Genomic DNA, 20925 nt, shown 5'->3' on the forward strand with positions numbered 1-20925 from the left:
TTGATGTGTAATAAAAAAAACCGTCACAGCCGATTTGAAAACCGAAAAACACAATACAAAAATTATACCATCAAAGCAGGGCAATAGTGTTTGTAAATAATGTAAACAACGACTTGATCAATTGTTTTGATTTTGAATCAGCCGGCCTATCACTTAATTGCTCGACGCTCACCTGGCTATAGAAATTTCATCAATAACAATACTAAATTGGTTGACAAGCTAAGTTTCTCATGCTTATTATATTCATCGTTGACTCATCGTCGACTGAAAGTCACAACTTCCGTATACTGTCACGCATGTTTTAAATGTGAAGTTTTTTATTCGTTCATTGAACAAATTTCCAATAAAAAAATCATAAAAATGTCACTTTTTATCAAAATTTATGAAGAGTAGTTGGCGACCCCCTAGAAATCATCCAACCTACCTATAGTTAAGAAACCCGTGATATAAAGTCATTGATAATAGTATGTAATTTACACAAAATTAAAATAAAAAACGATTGATTTTCTTTTTAAATGTATCAAAACCAACACGTGTTACTATCTTATATAAGTGTACTGGTATGGGTTAAAAATATTAATTAAAATATTGTCCATTTATTATCCACTTCACTTTGAAGTCCAACCAGAGAGTGGCTTGAGTAAAAGTATATTATTCTATCAGTGCGTGATTTGAAGCTCAGTATACGGTTGTTCTGAGAAAACAGATGTTTGCGACGGATATTGGGTGTGCGGTGGTGGTATGATTTTAGGAGTAACGAGAAGACAAAAGAACACACCAAGCAGCCTCTCATTACGCTGCTAGTGAAGACCTGGCTCGGCCACGTGCTGCGGATGCCAGAAAAGAACCTCAACCTGGCTTGCCTCTTCTTCAAGCCGACGGGATTCCGGCTTCCTGGAAGACCGCTAATCACTATATATAGAGTGTATACGGCGGAGCTACGCGATGCTGGCTTGATCTGGAACGAAGCAAGAAAACTGACGAGAGACAAAGACTCTTGGAGGCGCCTTGTGGTGTCCATATGCTCCGACTAAGAGGCGGATTATGGCTGAAGAAGAAGTGCGCGATTTTTATATGTCTGGACTTTCAGAAATTTGCAATGATGAAACAAACCAAAATTCATTAAACAAGATTGAAACTGAAAAAGTAAAACAATTAATTCTATTTCCAGCCAGAGTCGAAGGTTAAATGATAAGGTTGACTGACAGTTATGTAGTTTGGAGTGTACATAACAGTACCTATGTGTATGTATGCATGATGATAAACCGCAAAGACGAAATAAAAATTCGGGATTTACATAAAAATGTAATGCAATGTGCCTAATAAAATAAATACTTTTAGTTGAGGAAGCAAAACAAATGTCGATAAGTTATGAAGTCGCTTTTTGTCTCTTGTTCGTTTCACTTATATGGCCGACCCCGGCACGCTGGATCCCCAGGCTAGATCCTCCTGTCTCCAAAAATATCATTTCGTGTTGACTCGATAGTCAATAATGTCACTGGTTCAATTATAGCGAAATCAGTAGCAGAACGATCGTAAGAGTGTCATGTAAGAAATTATATCATTTATGCATGAACTCATAAAATAGGTAGTTTTGACTTAAAACGTTTTTCCATGTCTTTCCTCTAACCATCAAACATCACAATCATTTACGAGCGAAAACTAAGTCAGTCGTTAGGTTTTATGAGTTTATACACCTAAGTGAATTACTAAATTTTGTTTTAAAGAGAATGAATGGAAAATAACACATTTATTTTATACTCGAGCTTTCAGAATGTTGACCTCCAAATTGTAAAAGCACCTACCCTTATTAATCCCCAATGCCACTATCCTTTCAGCATACCTATTAAAATATGTTTGCAAAAGTTAAACAACATGGGTGCACTTAAACAAGCGTCAGTGCATGTTGTAGAGTTTCATATAACCAAAAATGGCATCTAACATGAATGCCTTATATGTGTGAAAACATAATAAACAGCTTTATTCTTTTTTTTAATGACCAGCAAAATAATAATTATTTACGATTGATTTTTTCAATAGATATTTAATACAAGAGCACTGGGCAAAATGGTATCCATCACTGCTGGCGATATATATTGTAATTCCAGGAGATGTTTTTTTACCGTTTATTTGTTTACTATAATATTGTACTTGCTACATCATTTAGTGATTGATAAACCTCATATGACATACCTATTTTAATTGATTGTATACTTATTTTATATTATAATATTAGACAAGTTCTTCTGACTGTACAAGCGATATGAAAATGTATGAATGTATAAATATTGTATACATAGCTACTTGTGCATGCATGCTTACGCAGGAACGTGTGTAGCAGACACTGTCTCGTGTAAGCTTGAATCAGCCGTGTTTCTTTAGGCTGGCCGCGCACTAGACAGCCTGGCTGCGGCAGCCACAATAAGGGCCAGCCAATTCTTGCAGCCAGCACCCAATATCACCAGTTCGCACTGATCGCTGCCTCGAGATGGCCGTAGAAGATGCAGTTATTATTTACATCATGAACCAAAGGGAATAATATAAACCTTGTTGGATTCACCCCCTACTTCTCGAGCGCCACTCAAAAGGTGTATTTGAAAGTTACATTAATACCTCTTAAAAAAACACCCGGAATCTTTTAAACTATGCAAAAATGTCAGTGCATTCATTTAACGAGCTGTTGGTTACTGTTCGAGAATTACTCATGGGAACTGATACTCGAATACGAGCTTGTATAACTCTCGAAGAAAAAATATTTGTTATATTGAGGTATATGGTGTGTGTACATAAAACAACATTTCAAAATGTTGAATTTTTTATCATTTTACAAATTGTATATATGCCAGAGTGCTTTTCGATATTCCACTTCTCAAACTCTCTGTATTAAAAAACATCATACAATTTATACTGGATTACGAAAAACGCCTGGCTGCCGCGATAAGTGCGTGAAGATTGAGGCAGCCACATACATTTTACGCTGCCGTATTTAGCTGCGCGTTGCCGCGGCTGCCTGCGCAATCGAAATTTTTTTGACTGGCTCCCGTAACCGACAATATTTGGCAGTCTAGTGCGTTTTCTTCAGTACATGTTGATACAAAGTTGCGGGACCCTGGCTGTCTAGTGCGCGGCCAGCCTAAAATTCATTTTCCGGTACGATGAAAATACACTAGTATTTTTGTTACACCCTCATTTCGCTCGGAAGACTACTAAGTTTCACTGACGTTGTAAAATTGTGTTATAAATTTTATTGATACTTGCTGAGGGAATACATAGCTTTTGCAGAGCTATTTGTTTATTATATATATTATTATTATAGTACAAATTAGAATATAAAATATGACGCACTGCCACTGAAGTAGTTATTATAACGTTGGTTAAATAAATATACGGAACCCGGTATATCTTATAGAATAGAATACACCAATCTAAGAGGATTGAAAGGTTGATGGAAACGTCATAAATATCCTCATGAAAATCGTTGAAACAGTTGAAAATAGAGCGTCCGTCGTATTTTGAAATGCTGACACTAGAAAGTTGCATTCCAAAAAGAGTCTCTTCTCTTAAGAGGGGACATGCTCGTCGCAGGTCAAAATTGAGTTTTTTTTGTATTTTCAAACCATGATCCTGGACATTCCTTAAACGTTGTAGATAATCTATTTATATAATTTTGAAGCCTTATTATCCTTTATATTTATTTTAAATATTTGATGACTGGCATAAAGTATTTTTATTACATAAAATAGTATTCTTTTAAACCTCTCGCTCTAATGTTTTAGAATATAGTCATATTTCGGTACATGAATGTGCAGTGGTGTTAAGATTTTTTTACATTTATTAATTATTAAACGCATTTATAAAACCATTAGTATAATTAATGACGAGATAATTTTAGTAAAATATTTACGATAAAAATTATATTGATAATCTCTGTGATCCCAAATTTTACAAGAATTAGGCATTTTATTATTCAAAAATTGGCAAGATTAATTGAAGATAATTCTAAAGATACTTATTATTAGCTATGTTTTTGATTATTCAAGTGTGATAAATATTTTACGAATAATGATTGCTTTATAATAATTATTGACCTAAGAATATGGTAGTGTTTTTTTGAAATACGCCATTTCTTTTGTCATCCTCCAGTGGTTAAGCTACAATATACGGCCGTAGCCATAAATTGACAAACTATAATTAAAGTAGGGAGTAAAATTATATTAACGTGCGTGTTTAAACATGTACCGTTTAAAAGAATTAAAAAAAATTTAGGTTAGGTACATGTTCAAACACGCGCGTTAACATGTTCTTACTCCCTACTTCAATTATAGTTTGTCAATTTATGGCTACGGCCGTATGTTGTAGCTTAACCACTGGGGAATGCCAAAAGAAATGGCGTATTTCAAAAAAACACTACCTTATTCTTAGGTCAATAATTATTATAAAGCAATCAATATTCGTAGGATGTTTATCACACTTGAATTTTCAAAGACATAACTTATAATTAGTATCTGTAGAATTATCTTCAAATGTGTTAATCTTGCCGATCTTTTGAATAATAAAATGCCTAATTCTTGTAAAATTTGGGATCACAGAGATTATCAATATATTTTTTTATCGTAAATATTTTACTAAAATTATCTCGTCATTAATTATACTAATGGTTTTATAAATGCGTTTAAAAATTAACAAATGTAAAAAATCTTAACACCACTGCAAATTCATGTACCGAAATATGACTATATTCTAAAACATCAGAGCGAGAGGTTTAAAAGAATACTATTTTATGTAATAAAAATACTTTATGCAGTCATCAAATACTTAAAATAAATATAAAGGATAATAAGGCTTCAAAATTATATAAATAGGTTATGTACAACGTTTAAGGAATGTCCAGGATCATGGTTTGAAAATACAAAAAAAACTCAATTTTGACCTACGACGAGCATGTCCCCCCTTAAGGGCCCACATGCTCAGCGTAGGTCAAAATGAACCCTTTATGGTATTTTCAGAGCATAACCCTGAATATTCCTTAAACGTTGTAGATAATCTATTAACATCATTTTAAAGCCTTATTATCCTTTATATTTATTTTAAACATTTGATGACTGCATAAAGTATTTTTATTACATAAAATAGTATTCTTTTAAACCTCTCGCTCTAATGTTTTAGAATAAAGTCATATTTCAGTACATCCATCTGCAGTGGTGTTAAGATTTTTTAGATTTATTAATTTTTAAACGCATTTACAAAACCATTAGTAAAATTAATGCTAACATTATATAGTGACATATTTGCGACAACAAAAAAATATTTTATAATCTTTGTGATCCCAAATTTGACAAGAATTGGGCATTTTATTATTGAAAAAATGAGCACGATTAACACATTTTAAGATAATTCTAAAGATACTGATTAAAAGCCATGTCTTTGACCATTAAAATGTGATTCCATGACAAATGTGTGACCATTCTACGAATAATGAATGCTTTATAATAATTATTGACCTAAGAATAGGGTAGTATTTTTTTGAAATACGCCATTTCTATTAGCAGGAACCCAGTGGTTAAGCTACAACATACGGCCGTAGCTATAAATTGATAAACGATAAATGAAGTAGGGAGTAAGATTATGTTAACGTGCGTGTTTGAACATGTACCATTTTTTTTAAATATTTTTTTTTCGGTTAGGTTATTCTTCTTCTCTAACCAGTTATCTTCTCTAATCAGTCCAAACTCTTGAGTAAATCTTGGCTGCTCAAGAGTGTAAGTTTTATATGGTAGCATTTTTTTAATATATGAAATTGTAAGAAACTTTAATGATGTGTCGATTTAATTACAGGAAATATTTTGCAATGTAAAGCAGTGTGCGTAGAACAAAATACAATATTTTAATGAAAAGAAAAAATCTACCTAACATAACCGCTGATATGATATTAATCATTTTAAAATTCGTATTCATAATAAAAGTTTGATTCGGGCCTAAATCCAACTTAATTTAATACATGAAAAATTGATAGTTTAAAGTGCTTAACAATAATTATAAATAACAATAAATTTTGTAATTCATTAAATAAATTAAATTGAAGGTATTTAATCGTTCCTAAGTGCTTTGGAACAACTTTTCGCTTGAAAAAATCTCGAAGAAAACGGATTTAAAGTATTTTTTTATTTAATTTATCTCCTCTTTTTCCAATTCATTTCACTATAAAGTTTTTATAACCTTTTTAAAGTCGAATCATTCCCGACGCTTATAATCCTTTTATCTGAATATTGAATTATCAGCGTTTTGAATATGGTTGAGTTTGGTTTAGATAGAGAGATATATTAACTGATAGGCGCCTTTTTTATGCGTAGGTTCATTTCTTTGCAATTAAACCAGCTTTGTTATGTATGTATTCGTATTTATTTATTAAATATAACACATTACAAGTTTCCTTTTTGTGTGGTCCTAAAGACTGAATACATATAGTAATTAATTTACTTACAACGACAGTTGGTTAATACCCCCAAGCATACAAGCCTATAATAACTCGGAGTTACTAATTGCTTTGCTAAATTATTCGGTTCAGATACGTGGACATAAACTATCAGTAATTTCTAGTTAAAGATGTTTAAGCATAGAATATCTTAAAAGGTCATCGGTCCCATATATCGTCTCTGTTCTGGCAGAACACACTAACTGGAGAATACTAGTTTTGAGTAATTTGACTTTGAAGTTGTTAAAAAGTTTGAAATAATGGTCTATCATGTGAGTTTATTAAGTAATCGTAAAAAGGATGACTTTAAAATAAAGACTGTTTATTTATTAAGAAGGTTTCCAGACGGTAATGTTTGAAATAAGAAACATTTTGGTACTAACTCAATATGTCATTTCTTCAAATTATTCTCTTCTGCCAGAACAGACGATATAAGGATGGGTACTGACGTTAATACAATCATGGAACCTATAAACTTTCTGATATGTCTGATGTCAGATTTATCAAAACCGAACGCTTGTGATTAGCCGGCCACGTGACATGTGACATAGGTATTATTATTAATTTTATCTCGGTGCAAATCTGGTAAACGTACGAATCAAAATTTAAATCTGTAATTCGAATTAGCCTTAGAAACATTTTCAGATTCAATTTCATGTAGTAGTGGTTACTTACTATTTCAATCTGGTTAATAGTTTAGCTATTTTTTAAATTACAGTATTTTTTTCATCTGAATACTATGATTTTTTGTACATAATAATATATAACTGCTATTAATTGTATAATCAACGATATATTATTACAGATAGCTATGTTGTAAGAAATAATTTAAAAAATCTTCTGGTTGGTATGTAGGGTTCAATACCCTACCATCCACATGACTCGGCAGGAAACCATTAATTTATAATCACAATGTACCTTGCAACATAACAATGTTGAAATAGTAGAACAAGCGATTTATGTGAATCAATCAATTTTTAACAGAAAGCTAATTTAGCAAAATAAAATTAAAGTAATCAATTATTTATAATTTACAAAACATCATAATATGCACAAAATTGTTTATATGAAAATCAATCGTGCCTAATAATTAAAAAGTGCTTAATTGTCTAAAATTAAAATCAATTATTTCTAATTTACAAACTAGCTATGCATTGCACAACAAAGCATGATTATCAAAATATTCAAGTAGCGATAACAGCATTTTCTATTGTATCGAATCACTATAAAAACACTCAGTACATGAAAACAATATAGTCAGTCAGTTATTAAAGATTTAACCGTAAGGTTATCGTTCACTCCGCCCGATCGACTTCGCAATTCACCAGAACTTATACACGTGATTTTATTCAGCTAAATTATAAATCTTTACCTGTAATAATTAAATTGATATTTATTTGGAAGGAGATAATAAAACCAGGGTTCATTTCATTCACGCATCACTCTTCTTATTATTGGAGTCAAACAAACATACCCTCCTGTTCCCTATTCCATCTCACTTCCTCAGATATACATGACGTTTACTAAAAGCTTAGGGACTCACTGTACCAAGAAATGGACCGTTTATTTATACTTACTTCCTTATAATATTTATTTTTATAATGATTAAAAATATAGATTCCCGATTAAATTACGTTTTTAAGTAAAACTAAAAATACCACGATAATTTTGCAGTTAGGTTTATTGTAATTTATTTTTTGATGTTTCATTCAATAGCCAGGTTGGATTCCCAGGTTAAGTTAAAATTTCTCTAAAATAACGCACTTGCAACGATTCATTACAAGTGGATAGCAGCGATGGGAGGGTGAGGTGAGGTGCGGATAGAGAAGTAGGTATACGTATACATTCAACCGTCGTATATCTCGTTGATTTGAGAAAAAACAAATCGTATCAGTATATTTCTTCATTCTAATTCGTCCTTGTATATTAAATACTACCTATGTCAGGGATAACGAACCTATGGCATGCGTGCCACTAGTAGCACGCGAGATAATTTTGCATGGCACGCGAATGTTTTATGTTGAAGAGAAAAAATAGATATAATTTAAAAAATATTTTTTTTTTACAAAAAGTTTTACAAATATCTGCCTAAATATATATTATATTATATTACAAATGCGTATTTTCTTCTGTTTTTAATATTATGTTTACCAATAATATTTATGAATCGACGCGCAAACGGAAACAACGAAATTCGTGCATAAATGACAGATAGCATTGTCTAAAAATTAACGGGCAAATACTCTTCAAGAATAAGCACTATAATTAATTTAAATTGCATTGATGGGTCCTTAGGTTTTATGTATCACACATAATAATATTATAGCACTGACCTCACCAGGCGGCGGGGGAATCCGTGTCGCGAACCTCTGATTTTGATCGATTTACAATAATTTTACAATGCTTGAGACCATTGTAGTGAGAGGATGCCCCATCTGATCCGAGTAGTTTTGACGTCAATTTGTGCGTAAAGAATCAAACTAAGTAGTTATCATAGTAATACCCAAGAACACATTTACTTATAATTTTTGAACTTTTTTAATAGAATAACCATTTTTTCTGCTCAAACTACTCAAAAAACTGCTCGGCACGTCAGACAGTCAAAAAATAATATTTGGGAAATTTTGGCTCGTGTACGTAAAAAGGTTCGCGAATCCTGTCCTATGTGGTGATTTTGACGAAAATGAGTTATTGATACCATGTGATGCGCATTTTTCTCTCTACTGTATTGTATCACTGGTGGAAAGATCAAATAAAATCGATATTAAATTAATACTATATGAGAGCATCGACAATCATGCCCCGTAATTATTAATGCTATGTGAGCGTCCGAGGCAATAAGTAGTCAAATATTAATAATTAGATATTATAAATATTAAAGGATTAGGAAGTATTCAAATAATCCTATGTAAACACGGTGTTTAACACGCGCGGCTTAACCTGATCCGTGCCACGGACGAATTAACTCGCCAAAGCATGTATATTACGTCAGGCCACGGAAGAATACATTCGCGGGTTCTTGTAAACGTCATAACTTCTGAATAAACGTTCTGTGTATATTTTCTAAACAATATTTATCATTTTAGTGTGAAAATATTCACGATAAACTTGATAAACATGTTGTGTTGTTAAGTTTTCACAAATATTTATCATTTCGTCCCTATTTTATATTTTTTAAAGGATTTATTTTATTTCGAAAATAGCTGGCCTACAAGTGTCCACCTAGTAAAAATTGGCTGGCAGTGATAAGCTTAAGCACCGACCTATAACGTCGTGGGTCTCAGGTTTGAATTCTGGGTCTAGCAAGTACACATATTGTTTTTTCAATTTGTGTGTGAGTCAGAGTATGGTCCTAATAATAAGTTTGAGCAAGTGGCTAACATCCATGTCTCGTAAAAACAAAAATCTGGCGCCGCTGTTACAGGATGCAGGATATGATGAAAATGAAACATTTTTATTCAAATATTGATTTTTTTTAATATTTGAAATTACTTAATTATAGATGTAGCTATCATTTATGGTGTTAGTTATATACAGTCTGATATATTTTTAAAGAATTATTTGATTTATAAAATCTATTTTTATTTAAATTTGTCAAAATAATGATCAGTTCAGTAGGTATGAGGTGTTTGAGACAGAAAAAAAACATAAAATGATCATCCATCTTCTAAATATCTTTAAGAGTATTATATTTAGCTCCAGTTATAGTATATGTTTCTTTTATTATTTACTTATATCATGGAATATTATTTGATCTATGTCATTTTGTATAAAAAAGGCTAAAAAAACCAAAAAACTGTATTTGACATGTTTTTTTCATTTCACTGATACATAAAGTAAACCTAAAGTATAAATATATAATAGAAGACTTTAATACCTATAAATATTTAAAAGGTTTATTAGAATTAAATGAATAATAGACGAGTTATATTAATTTTAGTAATCAGTGTGCCTTTTTAAGTGATCCTGAAAAATTCACCTTGTCGCCAATGGGTTAAATAATAAATATATTATAAAAAATATTATTATCAAATTTTAATATAAATGATTAGGATTTACAAAAAATGTTAAAAATTATATAACGTTTACGACTATTTTTTTAAAACAGTTTTTTTCGATTACCTCAGAATATGACTCAGCCACGTAGGAGGTATTTACTTAATGTATACAGTGACGCTATATCGTATCTATTTTTTATTTTTATATTTCACAAGTAAAAGGTAGTGAACTATCCCCAATTAATAAAATCGTTATCGTATATTTCGACAACAGGTATATTATTACTCTCTAAACAAACTCACCAAACATTGATTTGTAAGTCAAATAATGTTACAGATACGGTACACAACTTCTTGACAATGACACCTAGTAAATTATTCACCTCTTTACGATATTCGAAAATTCAAGGTACGAGTATGTACCTACCAGTAAAATAATTTGTCGAGAGAATAATTATTAATCCTTGACAGATACGTTTTCCGCAATGGGAAAATTCATAAATTTTCTTTTCACAACTTATCTTTGGAACCAGAGCATGGAACAAATTATTTTAACGTCGTCTATATCTGCTCGGTAGCTCGTCAGTCTTCTTGGGTCTTTCCATGTCATGTTAGCATCCCGTAGCTCGGCCGTACATAGAATGTAAATCAGAGGGTTGGAAAGGACCCTTTTTGAGTTGCTTTGCTCCAGCTCCGCTCTGAGACCTAATACTTGCTCCAGCTTCATTCCAGTGTCTGCTGCGCTCCGGGCATTTTTAATAGGTTTGTATTATATGTATACATATGTTAAAAAAAATTAAAAAAATGTAGTTTTGAAATAAGATTCATTATTCGTCCTTTTTTATTATTAATCCTATTAAACAAAATTTTCGGCAGCAAATCGTCTTTATTATTTGCCTCTTGGGTCAAAAAAGTGAGGTTATTTATCACTCGAGAGTGTTGCCGTATTTCAAATAATTCCAGTGTTGTAAAGTGTCAAATATAATATTTTCATTGGATTTTAGGACGAAAATTTAATAATAAAAAAAACATCCAGAGCAGTGGAATACTACAAATTTTCGGTGCCCCGGCTCCGCTCCTGCTCCGTGTAAAACCCCGTTGCTCCACTTCTCCGTGCTCCACTGCTCCGAGTTTCACTCCAACGCTCTGATGTAAATGATATTTGATAAGGCAGGCTAAGTTGAGACTGTCCGGGATAGTCCCGACTCTTCTGTAGACTCATCCATTTCAATTCGTGACACTCAGTATGCGGGTACACAAAGCGCTTAACGTCAGCGGACAGCAGAGCCAGTCCAAAAACAGACATTTTCTTTCTTAACTTTCTTCTTTAAGCACTACGGTGCATGGTTGCAGCATCAGTCCCATGCGGTTCCGTCTCGGGACGGAATGAGCACTTAAAATCACTTCTTTTAGACACGTTTAAAGCGTCATAGAAAGCGGCCGTGCATATCCACGGTTGTGCATATATGACGGGTGGTGGTGGGCACTTTTTTTTGTCCTAAAGCATTCATAGCATTTGTTCTGTCTTCTTATCTTATTATTACTCTTAAAGAGTTACACTACTGCATACCGAGTATTTTATGCTAACATCTGACTTCAAAGCTATACAGTTCAGAGACTTCTTAAGATACAATGACTCGCTCCCGTAAAGCAGTATTGTCAGAATACAAAAGTTGAACAGTTGGCATTTTGCTTTAGTCGAGCATAGCGATCCCAGATATTCCACATGACAATAGTGTAGTGAAATAAGTGTATTTAGTAATAGAAGATAAACAATCAAAAACACTCAGATTTTGTGAAAATCACAAATACCACAATGTGACCTCACCGAGTTCGAGCTCGGGGCCCCTAGATGAAAGGCTAGCGTTTTACATACTAGACTACGAGGGTCGCCATGCCATCTTCTGCGATGTGTACCCCCATATAGTACCCATTTAAAGCCAATGACACTTCCTATGTCTTATTTGTCGTTATTAAAACTAGGGGTAGTTAAGGGAGACGGCCAAAATTCATATTAGATTGAAAATGAAAAAAAATACTTTTCATTTATCAATTTACTATACTCTGATATAAATGTAGCTATTAAAATATTCATTTTTTAAATGAAAACTATATGGACAGTTATATATAACATAGGTATAATAATATTATGTACCTACGTATAAAAATTATTCGTTCCGGCTTAAGGATCGGTGCGGAGGTCTCGGCGAGTTTACTATTTTGTCGAGGTTTGAAATTTAATCTGGCACCTCAATCAAGTCTTCAAGATTTAAAACAATAATACGTTTATTAATTAAGTTAGCATTTACTTAGTAGAATTCCATTTTACAAAAAATAAAAATATAATTAATATCAAGACTAGTCTTGATAATGGTGTTACAATCGAAATAGCTATCGACAAAACCTTCTAAAAACCTTTAGAATTTAATATTAATTATCTTATTTCATTTCTTGAATAATACGTTTGTCTATTGAATCTAAGCAGAGGTACGATGAAGATTATTTTTTATCTACCACCCACTTTTGGAAAGGGTATCATCCACACTGAAAAATGTTTGTTTCTAAAAAAAGGTATGTACTTGAAATTTGGACGTAAAGCTTTATTTAAAAGTCTTTCTGCTGAATATGCATGATTTTTTTGAGGAAAGTTATTTATGTGCTTAAAAAGCTGAAAGGAAAGCAAAAATAGGCTTTCGCGTTTATCGGTTGTTAATGAAAAAGTTTGTCGTATGAAAAAAATGAAGGGAAATCTAAAAAAATCTTCCGAGTTTAATTATTTGCGGATTTTAAAGACATAAAATAATATGGTGAGTCTATATATGGGCTTGATAAATTAATTAAGAAGCATGCAGTTGATTGACAGGGCCAGATTGGCCCAGCGGGGTGAAATAATTGTAGATTTACGTGTCCCAAATAACAAAATATCTTTATTATATATCGTGAAAATTGAAACTAAGATCGTGTGCAATATTTCCTGGCACCTTGTTGCATTGTGTTTAAATCAGCTTATAATTCCTTCAAGACTTAGTACCTAGTTTTCAAAAATAAATTATAAATAAATTTTGCTCGTTAACTGAAATAATATGTTCGGCCTAGTCTCAGGCTACCAATCTTTGCCGCTGTTCATTGGATTGGATGTCGTATTTATAAGCATGTATAGTATAAAAGTATTAAAAAAGTGCATTGGTATCGTGTTCTGATATATTCTAAAAGTTTCAAATGTCTAGCTAGTCGGGAAGTTAAAAATCGATTGCAAGATTTGTACTGGATAAACAACCACCGGAAAAACAAGAATACGACCTAATAACAACGTTGTGAAATGGAAAACCGTTCAATGATGGAGAATATAATGAAAGAAGAGTGGTTCAAATACTTCTCTTTCAAAAACAAGTTCAATATTGAAAGAATAAATGATATGCCTTCGGCTAGAAATACGGTGAAAGATAGAATATCAAGAACTCAATTATTGTAATTTTTAAACTTTTTAATCGAATTCTTAAAAACTATTTTTTTAGAAAACTTTTAAAAACTTTTTTTTCGCCATGAAAAACTGCTTGGCACGTCGCGACAGTCGAAAAATATTATTTGAGAAATTTTAGCACGCGTTCGTAAAAAGGTTTGCCATCCCTGGGCTATGACCTTCTCCAGTAAGTATCCGTCCCTCTTCAAATCTATCCTCATCTAATTCGCGTAGCCGATTGCATGGTTCTTGGACTTCCCAACACTCTTCCGACCAGTTAGTTTAACGTAAAATGCAAACTAGACGTTATGTGTATAACCGTTGGATCCATGTATCATTCACAAAATTCCTCGTACACTTCGTAGTAACTGTATTGTATTCGCCGTATGTGTCAGAATCTTTCTTTCAAAAATATCAGCAGAGCGTTTTCCGGTCTTATACTTTGAAACCCATCATTCTGATAATAATATATAATATTTTACGGCTGACGTCAACAGTAGGTATTATGTATATCTAGATTTATGTTTTCTTTAATATGTATTGGTAATTAGGACTTCACGATAATATATTTATAGACTGGTGTACAAAAATAGGAAGCTTTTATTAATTATTGAGTTAGCATTTACTTGGTAGAACTCCATTTTACAAGAAATGAAAATATAATTAATATTAAATTCTACAGGTTTTTAAAAGGTTTGTCGATAGCTACTTCGGTTGTAACACCATTATCAAGACTATTCAGATAGGCCGTTTGCCTTTGCTTAAATACTATACGTGTATAGATAGAGACAGAATACATTTTCTTATTCGTTCCAGCAATATTATGAATTTGTACACTTATATCTCTATCTTATATCACTATCTATCAGTGATGTCAACCGTACTATAATTATAGTACAATACTATAATTTTAATTTCGCGAAAAATGTAAAATACTATGGTTTTACGCCAAATATGCTAAAATACTATACTTTTAAAGGATTCAAGACGTAAAATGTTCCTGTACTATATATTTTTCAGAAATGCTATAATTTTTACACCTTTGTACTATAATCAGCATAGAAAAAGATGGCAACACTGCTATCTATACACGTACAGTATTTAAGCAAAGGCAAACGGTCTATCTGAATAGTCTTGATAATGGTGTTACAAACGAAATAGCTATCAACAAACCTTTTAAAAACCTGTAGAATTTAATATTAATTATATTTTCATTTCTTGTAGGAAGCTTTTAGTTTTATTTTTACTTGATATGATGCTTGATTCTTATTCTGTAACTACTTTTCCATATTATTATGTGTATCAAATATTATTCCGTCTGTTAGTGAAATATTATTTAACTAAGGGTTGATTGCTAAGTCATTTAAATTCATCAGCCGCCATTTTCGATGTTTTACGATTGATCTTAAACATATTTTTTATCTATTAATTATTGTATTATCTTTACGGACATTTTTATTTCGATATTCGCTTTTTGTTATTTTTTCAAAGTGTGTTTGTAAGAATAAAATATTATATTTTCCTGAAAGCTTACTCAAATCTTATCTCAAAATGGCATAATTTGAAGGTTAAATGTGGAAAAATTGTGACGAATAAATTTTATTATTTTTCGTAATGGTTCTTAAATTGGTAATTTAAAGCTCTTTACTGTTTGAATTTTATGCAATTCTTATTTTCACAGATGCGTGGTAGACTCATAATATGCTTAGTGGCTTTTTTCTTCAGGCGATAAGAAAAATGTATTGTTCACAGAGAAGTACCTACTCTTATCAAAGTATTAAAGCCCTCTATTAGGTATATTGAAAGCATATCTAAGCTTGGTGACTGGTATCAAACATACATTAATAACGTGAATTTAATATGAACTCAAGACCACTCGGGGCTCAATTGTTATCTAATTTTACGTTGGCAGAGGACGGGAGTTTTTTTTTTTTTTTTTCTTTATTTGGAAGCAATTGAGCTCTTCTCTGAATGGAAGGCTATTCTGCTTTACAATGGTTTACAAAAGTATACATACATTTTTTTAACGACAGGAATAAATAGTTACATTATTAATGATACAGAATTACATTTTTGTTACATTATATACTAGACATTTACGTTACATTTTTGGAGAAATTCATGTACAATTTTCATAACTGAAATATTTGGTTTTGCCAGGAACGAATTAATCGTAAAAGGAGGGTATAACCTGCATTTTCCCAACTTATTCAATAACACTTCTCTCTCCAGGTCATAGGCATCACATTGCCAGACAATGTGGTTAAGATCTTGAGTGGGATGTCCACACTGACACTGAGGGCTATCTACCACTTTAATTTTGTACAATGATTCGTTGAGACTGTAATGCCCTGTCCTGCTTCTAGCTATTGTCACTATTACATCTCGCTTTATTTTACAATGTTTACTAAACCAAGTTTTAGGAGATCTACTATAAAAGTTTTGATAGTAGTGTGTTCCTTTTTCTTTCCCAAGATTTTCTCCTCCTCTGGCGTACGTCCTGTCTCGCCGAAGCACCATAAAACCTGGGAAGCTAATATCTATGTGAGAAATAGTGTCGTTTAACCATGTTTCCACGCCTATAAAAATATCAATTTCATCTAGCATCACTCTAAGCTCCTCTAGTCTATTAAGAATGCTTCTTGTATTCCAGAAAACAATACGTATATCAGATTGAATAAATTGGTTGACTTTATTTCTGGAATTATGCATTATGTTATTGTTCCTCTTGTCCTTCCAACGAACTAATATCTTCACTGGAAACTTTTAATTGTGGATTAATGAGTCTTTTCTTGATCCTTGTTATGCGAATTTTAATGCTACGTTCTTTTAAATGACTATAGATTTCTGTTAGCATATTATTAAGAGCTTCTATATCAGTAGTAAATTCATTAGCAATCATTTCGGTATTGGGATTTCCATGTGTTTTCACAAGGAAACTGAGTAATGTTTCATAATCGATGGGAAATCTATGACGATTACTTTCAACATGTTCCTTGGCAGGTAACAAAAGTTCATTTGTATCCTCAGTGGATACTTTTTTCGATTTTTTGGTGTCTGTTGGAGTGCAGGAATGAGTGTGATTGCATTCCTTTTCACTGTATCTTCAAATTCAAATTCTACACTGCTGATATCAGTTGGACTGGTCAACGGCCTTTTTGAACCGATTGGCGTATCCTTGTTGATAATAGAGTTGTCCGACTCTATATCTGCGGCTAGTTCATCCTCCTGGAGTGTATTTTCTCTCTCTAACGAAAGAGAGGTTAACACCTTTGGTACATTGAGAGATTCAGGCAATTGTACAGTGTGAGGTTCATTATTTCCAGTTGTTTTACAATATTTGGCCAGATGGCCCTCTTCTTTGCAAATAAAGCATGTCAATTTTTCGGTGGAGAAGTAAATCCAGTACAGGGTATTATCAAAATTTATTTGCATTGACTCTGGCAGTTTTATGGTGTCTTCTGGGTTTACATAAACCTGTCTCCGGAAACTTAAAATATGTGCATAACCCGGTTCGTTAATACCAGCTCTGATGCTTGTGATACGTGAGGTAGTTTTTATCTTTAAGTCATTGAGTTTTGATTCCAAAACGCTGTGTGGGATTATAGGACATACGTTTGATATTATTATCCTCTTTGATTTGGTGATCAGCGGCCTGATTTCTAGTATGTGGTTTCCAATTTTAACTGTTTCTTTATTTTCTGTTAATTTGTCTGCTTGTTCTTCACTACTCAAGTATATACATATTCTTCCCTGGGAAATCCTAGATACATATCTTATATTACATGGACCTACCTTATTCCCGATCGATAGCGTGTATTCTCGTATAGAGATGCCATCGATAGCATCTAGAACGATGGCTTGCTCCTTCTTCGGAAACTGCATTTTTTGAGCAACTGATGCATATGACATTGTTTGTTGGGTTTCTTTTTGGTGATCCATTGCTGGCAACGTTGTATTTTTTTGATTTTTAATAAGCGCCCTTGTAGTCAGAGACACTTAAATGTAAACAACTTTGTAACAATAATTTATTGTTACGCCGCACGCACAACTGGTTATTATTAATTTGTAAACACTCGCTATCTCGTTATTGGAGACGTCCTACTGTCGTCGATCACATGGAACAACTGAGGACGGGAGTTTAATTCACCTATTTTGCGATAGCAGGTATTTACAAAAAAAGCTAAATTTGTCGATGTGAATTTTTTAGCGGTAAGTCATATCCAAATAGCGCTTAAAACTTTGTATGGAAAATTAAAGTCGCTGTGTCTGATTCAGCGTTTCCAAAATAAATTTAATCATGGAACATTTTAATATGTAGAACATTACAGACATTTTTGATTATTGTAAGTATATTATATTTAAAATGTGAAAAAAATGATTCAAAGTCCTTCAAATTGACATTAAATAATAATATGTCCTCTATCACCGTCATAGTCATTGGTCATGCCAACCCAGGGTGTTATCAATTCTATTCATTCTTAAGGCCCGTGTATTCTCTATTAGGTCTCAATTTTTTTTTAAATTGAACCTTTATGGCGAATGACGGAAATCTACAAATGTACTAAAAATATCGAGTAGGCTTGTCGACATGTACGTACAGCACGTGTGATCAGTCTAGGGCCCGGATTTATATGCTAGTGCATGTTTTGTTAGGGTGTATGCACAGCTATGAGAGTTGCACAGAAATCTGTTTTGAAACACACAGAATCCAAAAATAAAATTGTATTGTGCATATAAATGCATATTTGAGACGTTAGAGCATATTTGAGACATTAATGCATATTTCATAAATAAATGCATATTTTAGAGCTTTTGAATGTATATTTTAATTTTTTTAAATTATTTTATCGAAATATAACTAAGTTAGGAAGGAAGAAAGTTTAGATGCACTTACATTTTTAATGCCATCTCCGAGCTGTGGATTTATCAGTGGAAAAAGTGAAGTCAACTCCGGCACTATTATTTAAAGTTTGCCCAAGTGGACGTTGAGAGGTAGTTTTCCGCATATAAACAAAATACTGACAGATACCTATGCGGAAAAATTTAATGCCAAAGCATAATATTGAAAAAAATAATGTAATTTTTTTTCGGGCGAAAAACAGAAAATAGTATTTGGGAATAGTTAAGTGTGTCGTTTTTGTTTTTTAAGTTATGTTTGGTATACATTGCATTTATTATTCAATTATTTGTAGGTACTTGTAAAAAAACTATTTTGAAAATTGAAATTGATTAACTTTATATTCTTTGTTTATGTTTTTTGTTCTGATATCCTATTCTGTTGAAAAATTATTAACTGTTTATTCGATTTTTTGTCAGTAATATTGGGTAAAGTGGGTATTTATAATTTTTTTCCCACAAAAAATGACAATTTTTAACTGCATATTTCTTCGGTTTTAGTGCATATTTTATTGATTTTAAGTGCATACGTGCATGCATATAAATATGTTTTTTGTTGTATACAAATCCGGGCCCGAGTGATCACATTGCGATTACTATATTCAAACTGAGAACTGAGATGTTTTACGACCATGTTAAATACGGATACAACTATGACGTTAATGCGTCCTTTCCTTATATATATATATGTGTTTATCATGAAAATTATTTAGGAAACGCTGATCTAGTATATTTACAAGACTTGAAAGTTGTAGCAAGCTCACCCATCCCACTATATACATATTACATATTTTTGGAACGCCGTTAAAAAAACTACTTCCTTAGGGCGCCGTTAAACGAAAATGTGTGAAAACACTGTACCAACTAACTAAAACAATTTCTTTGTTTATTGTTTTTGCAGTGCCAGGCCATCTAAATTAACAGCGAAGCTGATTATAGGCGGCATTTGGGCAGCCGGAGCCGCCCTTGCAACACCAATGGCCCTCGCTCTACGTGTCCGAATCGTTGAGGAAAACGACCTATGTATGTATATTTACCACATACTAATATAAAGTATATGTAAATTTCTTCAACATATATTATTAATAGGTACCTACATATTATGATATTTCTATAATACGTAGTTTTTTATTAACTCATTTAAAATATTTTTTTCTTTATTTTTTTTCTTAGATGTTTAAATTTGAAACATTGGTGCATATCGATAACTGCAGCCAGGCATGGTGTTATAAATCGCGAGTCCGGATTGGAGTATTTGCATGAAGACTCTAGGTATTTTATTTTCCCTTCCAAAACCGGATGCTTATCAAAGTGAAGAGTTTGCTTGGAAAATTAAAAAAAATATTATATTATATAATGTTTCGATAGAAAATGGACAATAATCATAATATACGATATTAATTCTTTTTTATTAACTCAATTATTAACTTAATCCACAAGTATTAATAATTGAGATAAAATTTATTAATTACAATTTCTTACAATAATTATTAGTATCTAGATTCATTTTGCTTTGTTTTATGTGACAACAGAAAAATAAATATTCTTTTATTATTAAATATAATATTAGTATGCTATTGTGTAAAATGGTAGATAATATTATTAAATATTTAATTAACAGTCGAAATTGAACGCGTCGATTATTTACCGTTCAGAGATAAATGAACTTTTCTTTGATTCGATTTTCCCGCAATTATGTAACAAAAAAATATTTTATATAAACTATCACAGATTATAAATGTAATAAAAATATATATATAATAATAAAAACATATTGTGGCTATATACTTACGTCATTTGCTGAAATGGACATGCCTTATTGTGAACATCACTAACGTTGGACATGTTCAATTATGTATGTAGTGTCTGATAAGATATCGATTTATCTCCACACAATGTTGATATAATATGTATGTTTTTGGCCAAAATATTAAAATGGTAAAAGTTAATTGTAAAAAAATACTTTAAAATAGAAAAGTTCGTAACTTGAAAACACCTCATAAATAATATAATATGAACTACCTACTAGAAAAAAACATATATGAAAAATATGTTTGATAATCATTTCATGTAAGACCTACTAGTTAAAATTATCA

The 20925-nt window shown here is 31.9% G+C and overlaps 1 protein-coding gene across 1 annotated transcript in view; it reads left to right on the top strand.

Moving 5' to 3' along the window:
* The window catches only part of Lkr (Leucokinin receptor), a 112321-nt gene that overhangs the window by 54922 nt on the left and 36474 nt on the right, over positions 1-20925 (top strand). The window contains exon 4 of the mRNA XM_085952453.1: positions 19731-19852. Coding sequence (XP_085808579.1) covers positions 19731-19852 — 122 coding nt within the window. The remainder of the gene's footprint in view (positions 1-19730; positions 19853-20925) is intronic.

The sequence above is a fragment of the Rhyacophila brunnea genome, unplaced genomic scaffold (assembly GCF_057557595.1).
Source record: "Rhyacophila brunnea isolate RB1 unplaced genomic scaffold, BYU_Rbru_1.0 scaffold_3, whole genome shotgun sequence".
Classification (NCBI taxonomy): domain Eukaryota; kingdom Metazoa; phylum Arthropoda; class Insecta; order Trichoptera; family Rhyacophilidae; genus Rhyacophila; species Rhyacophila brunnea.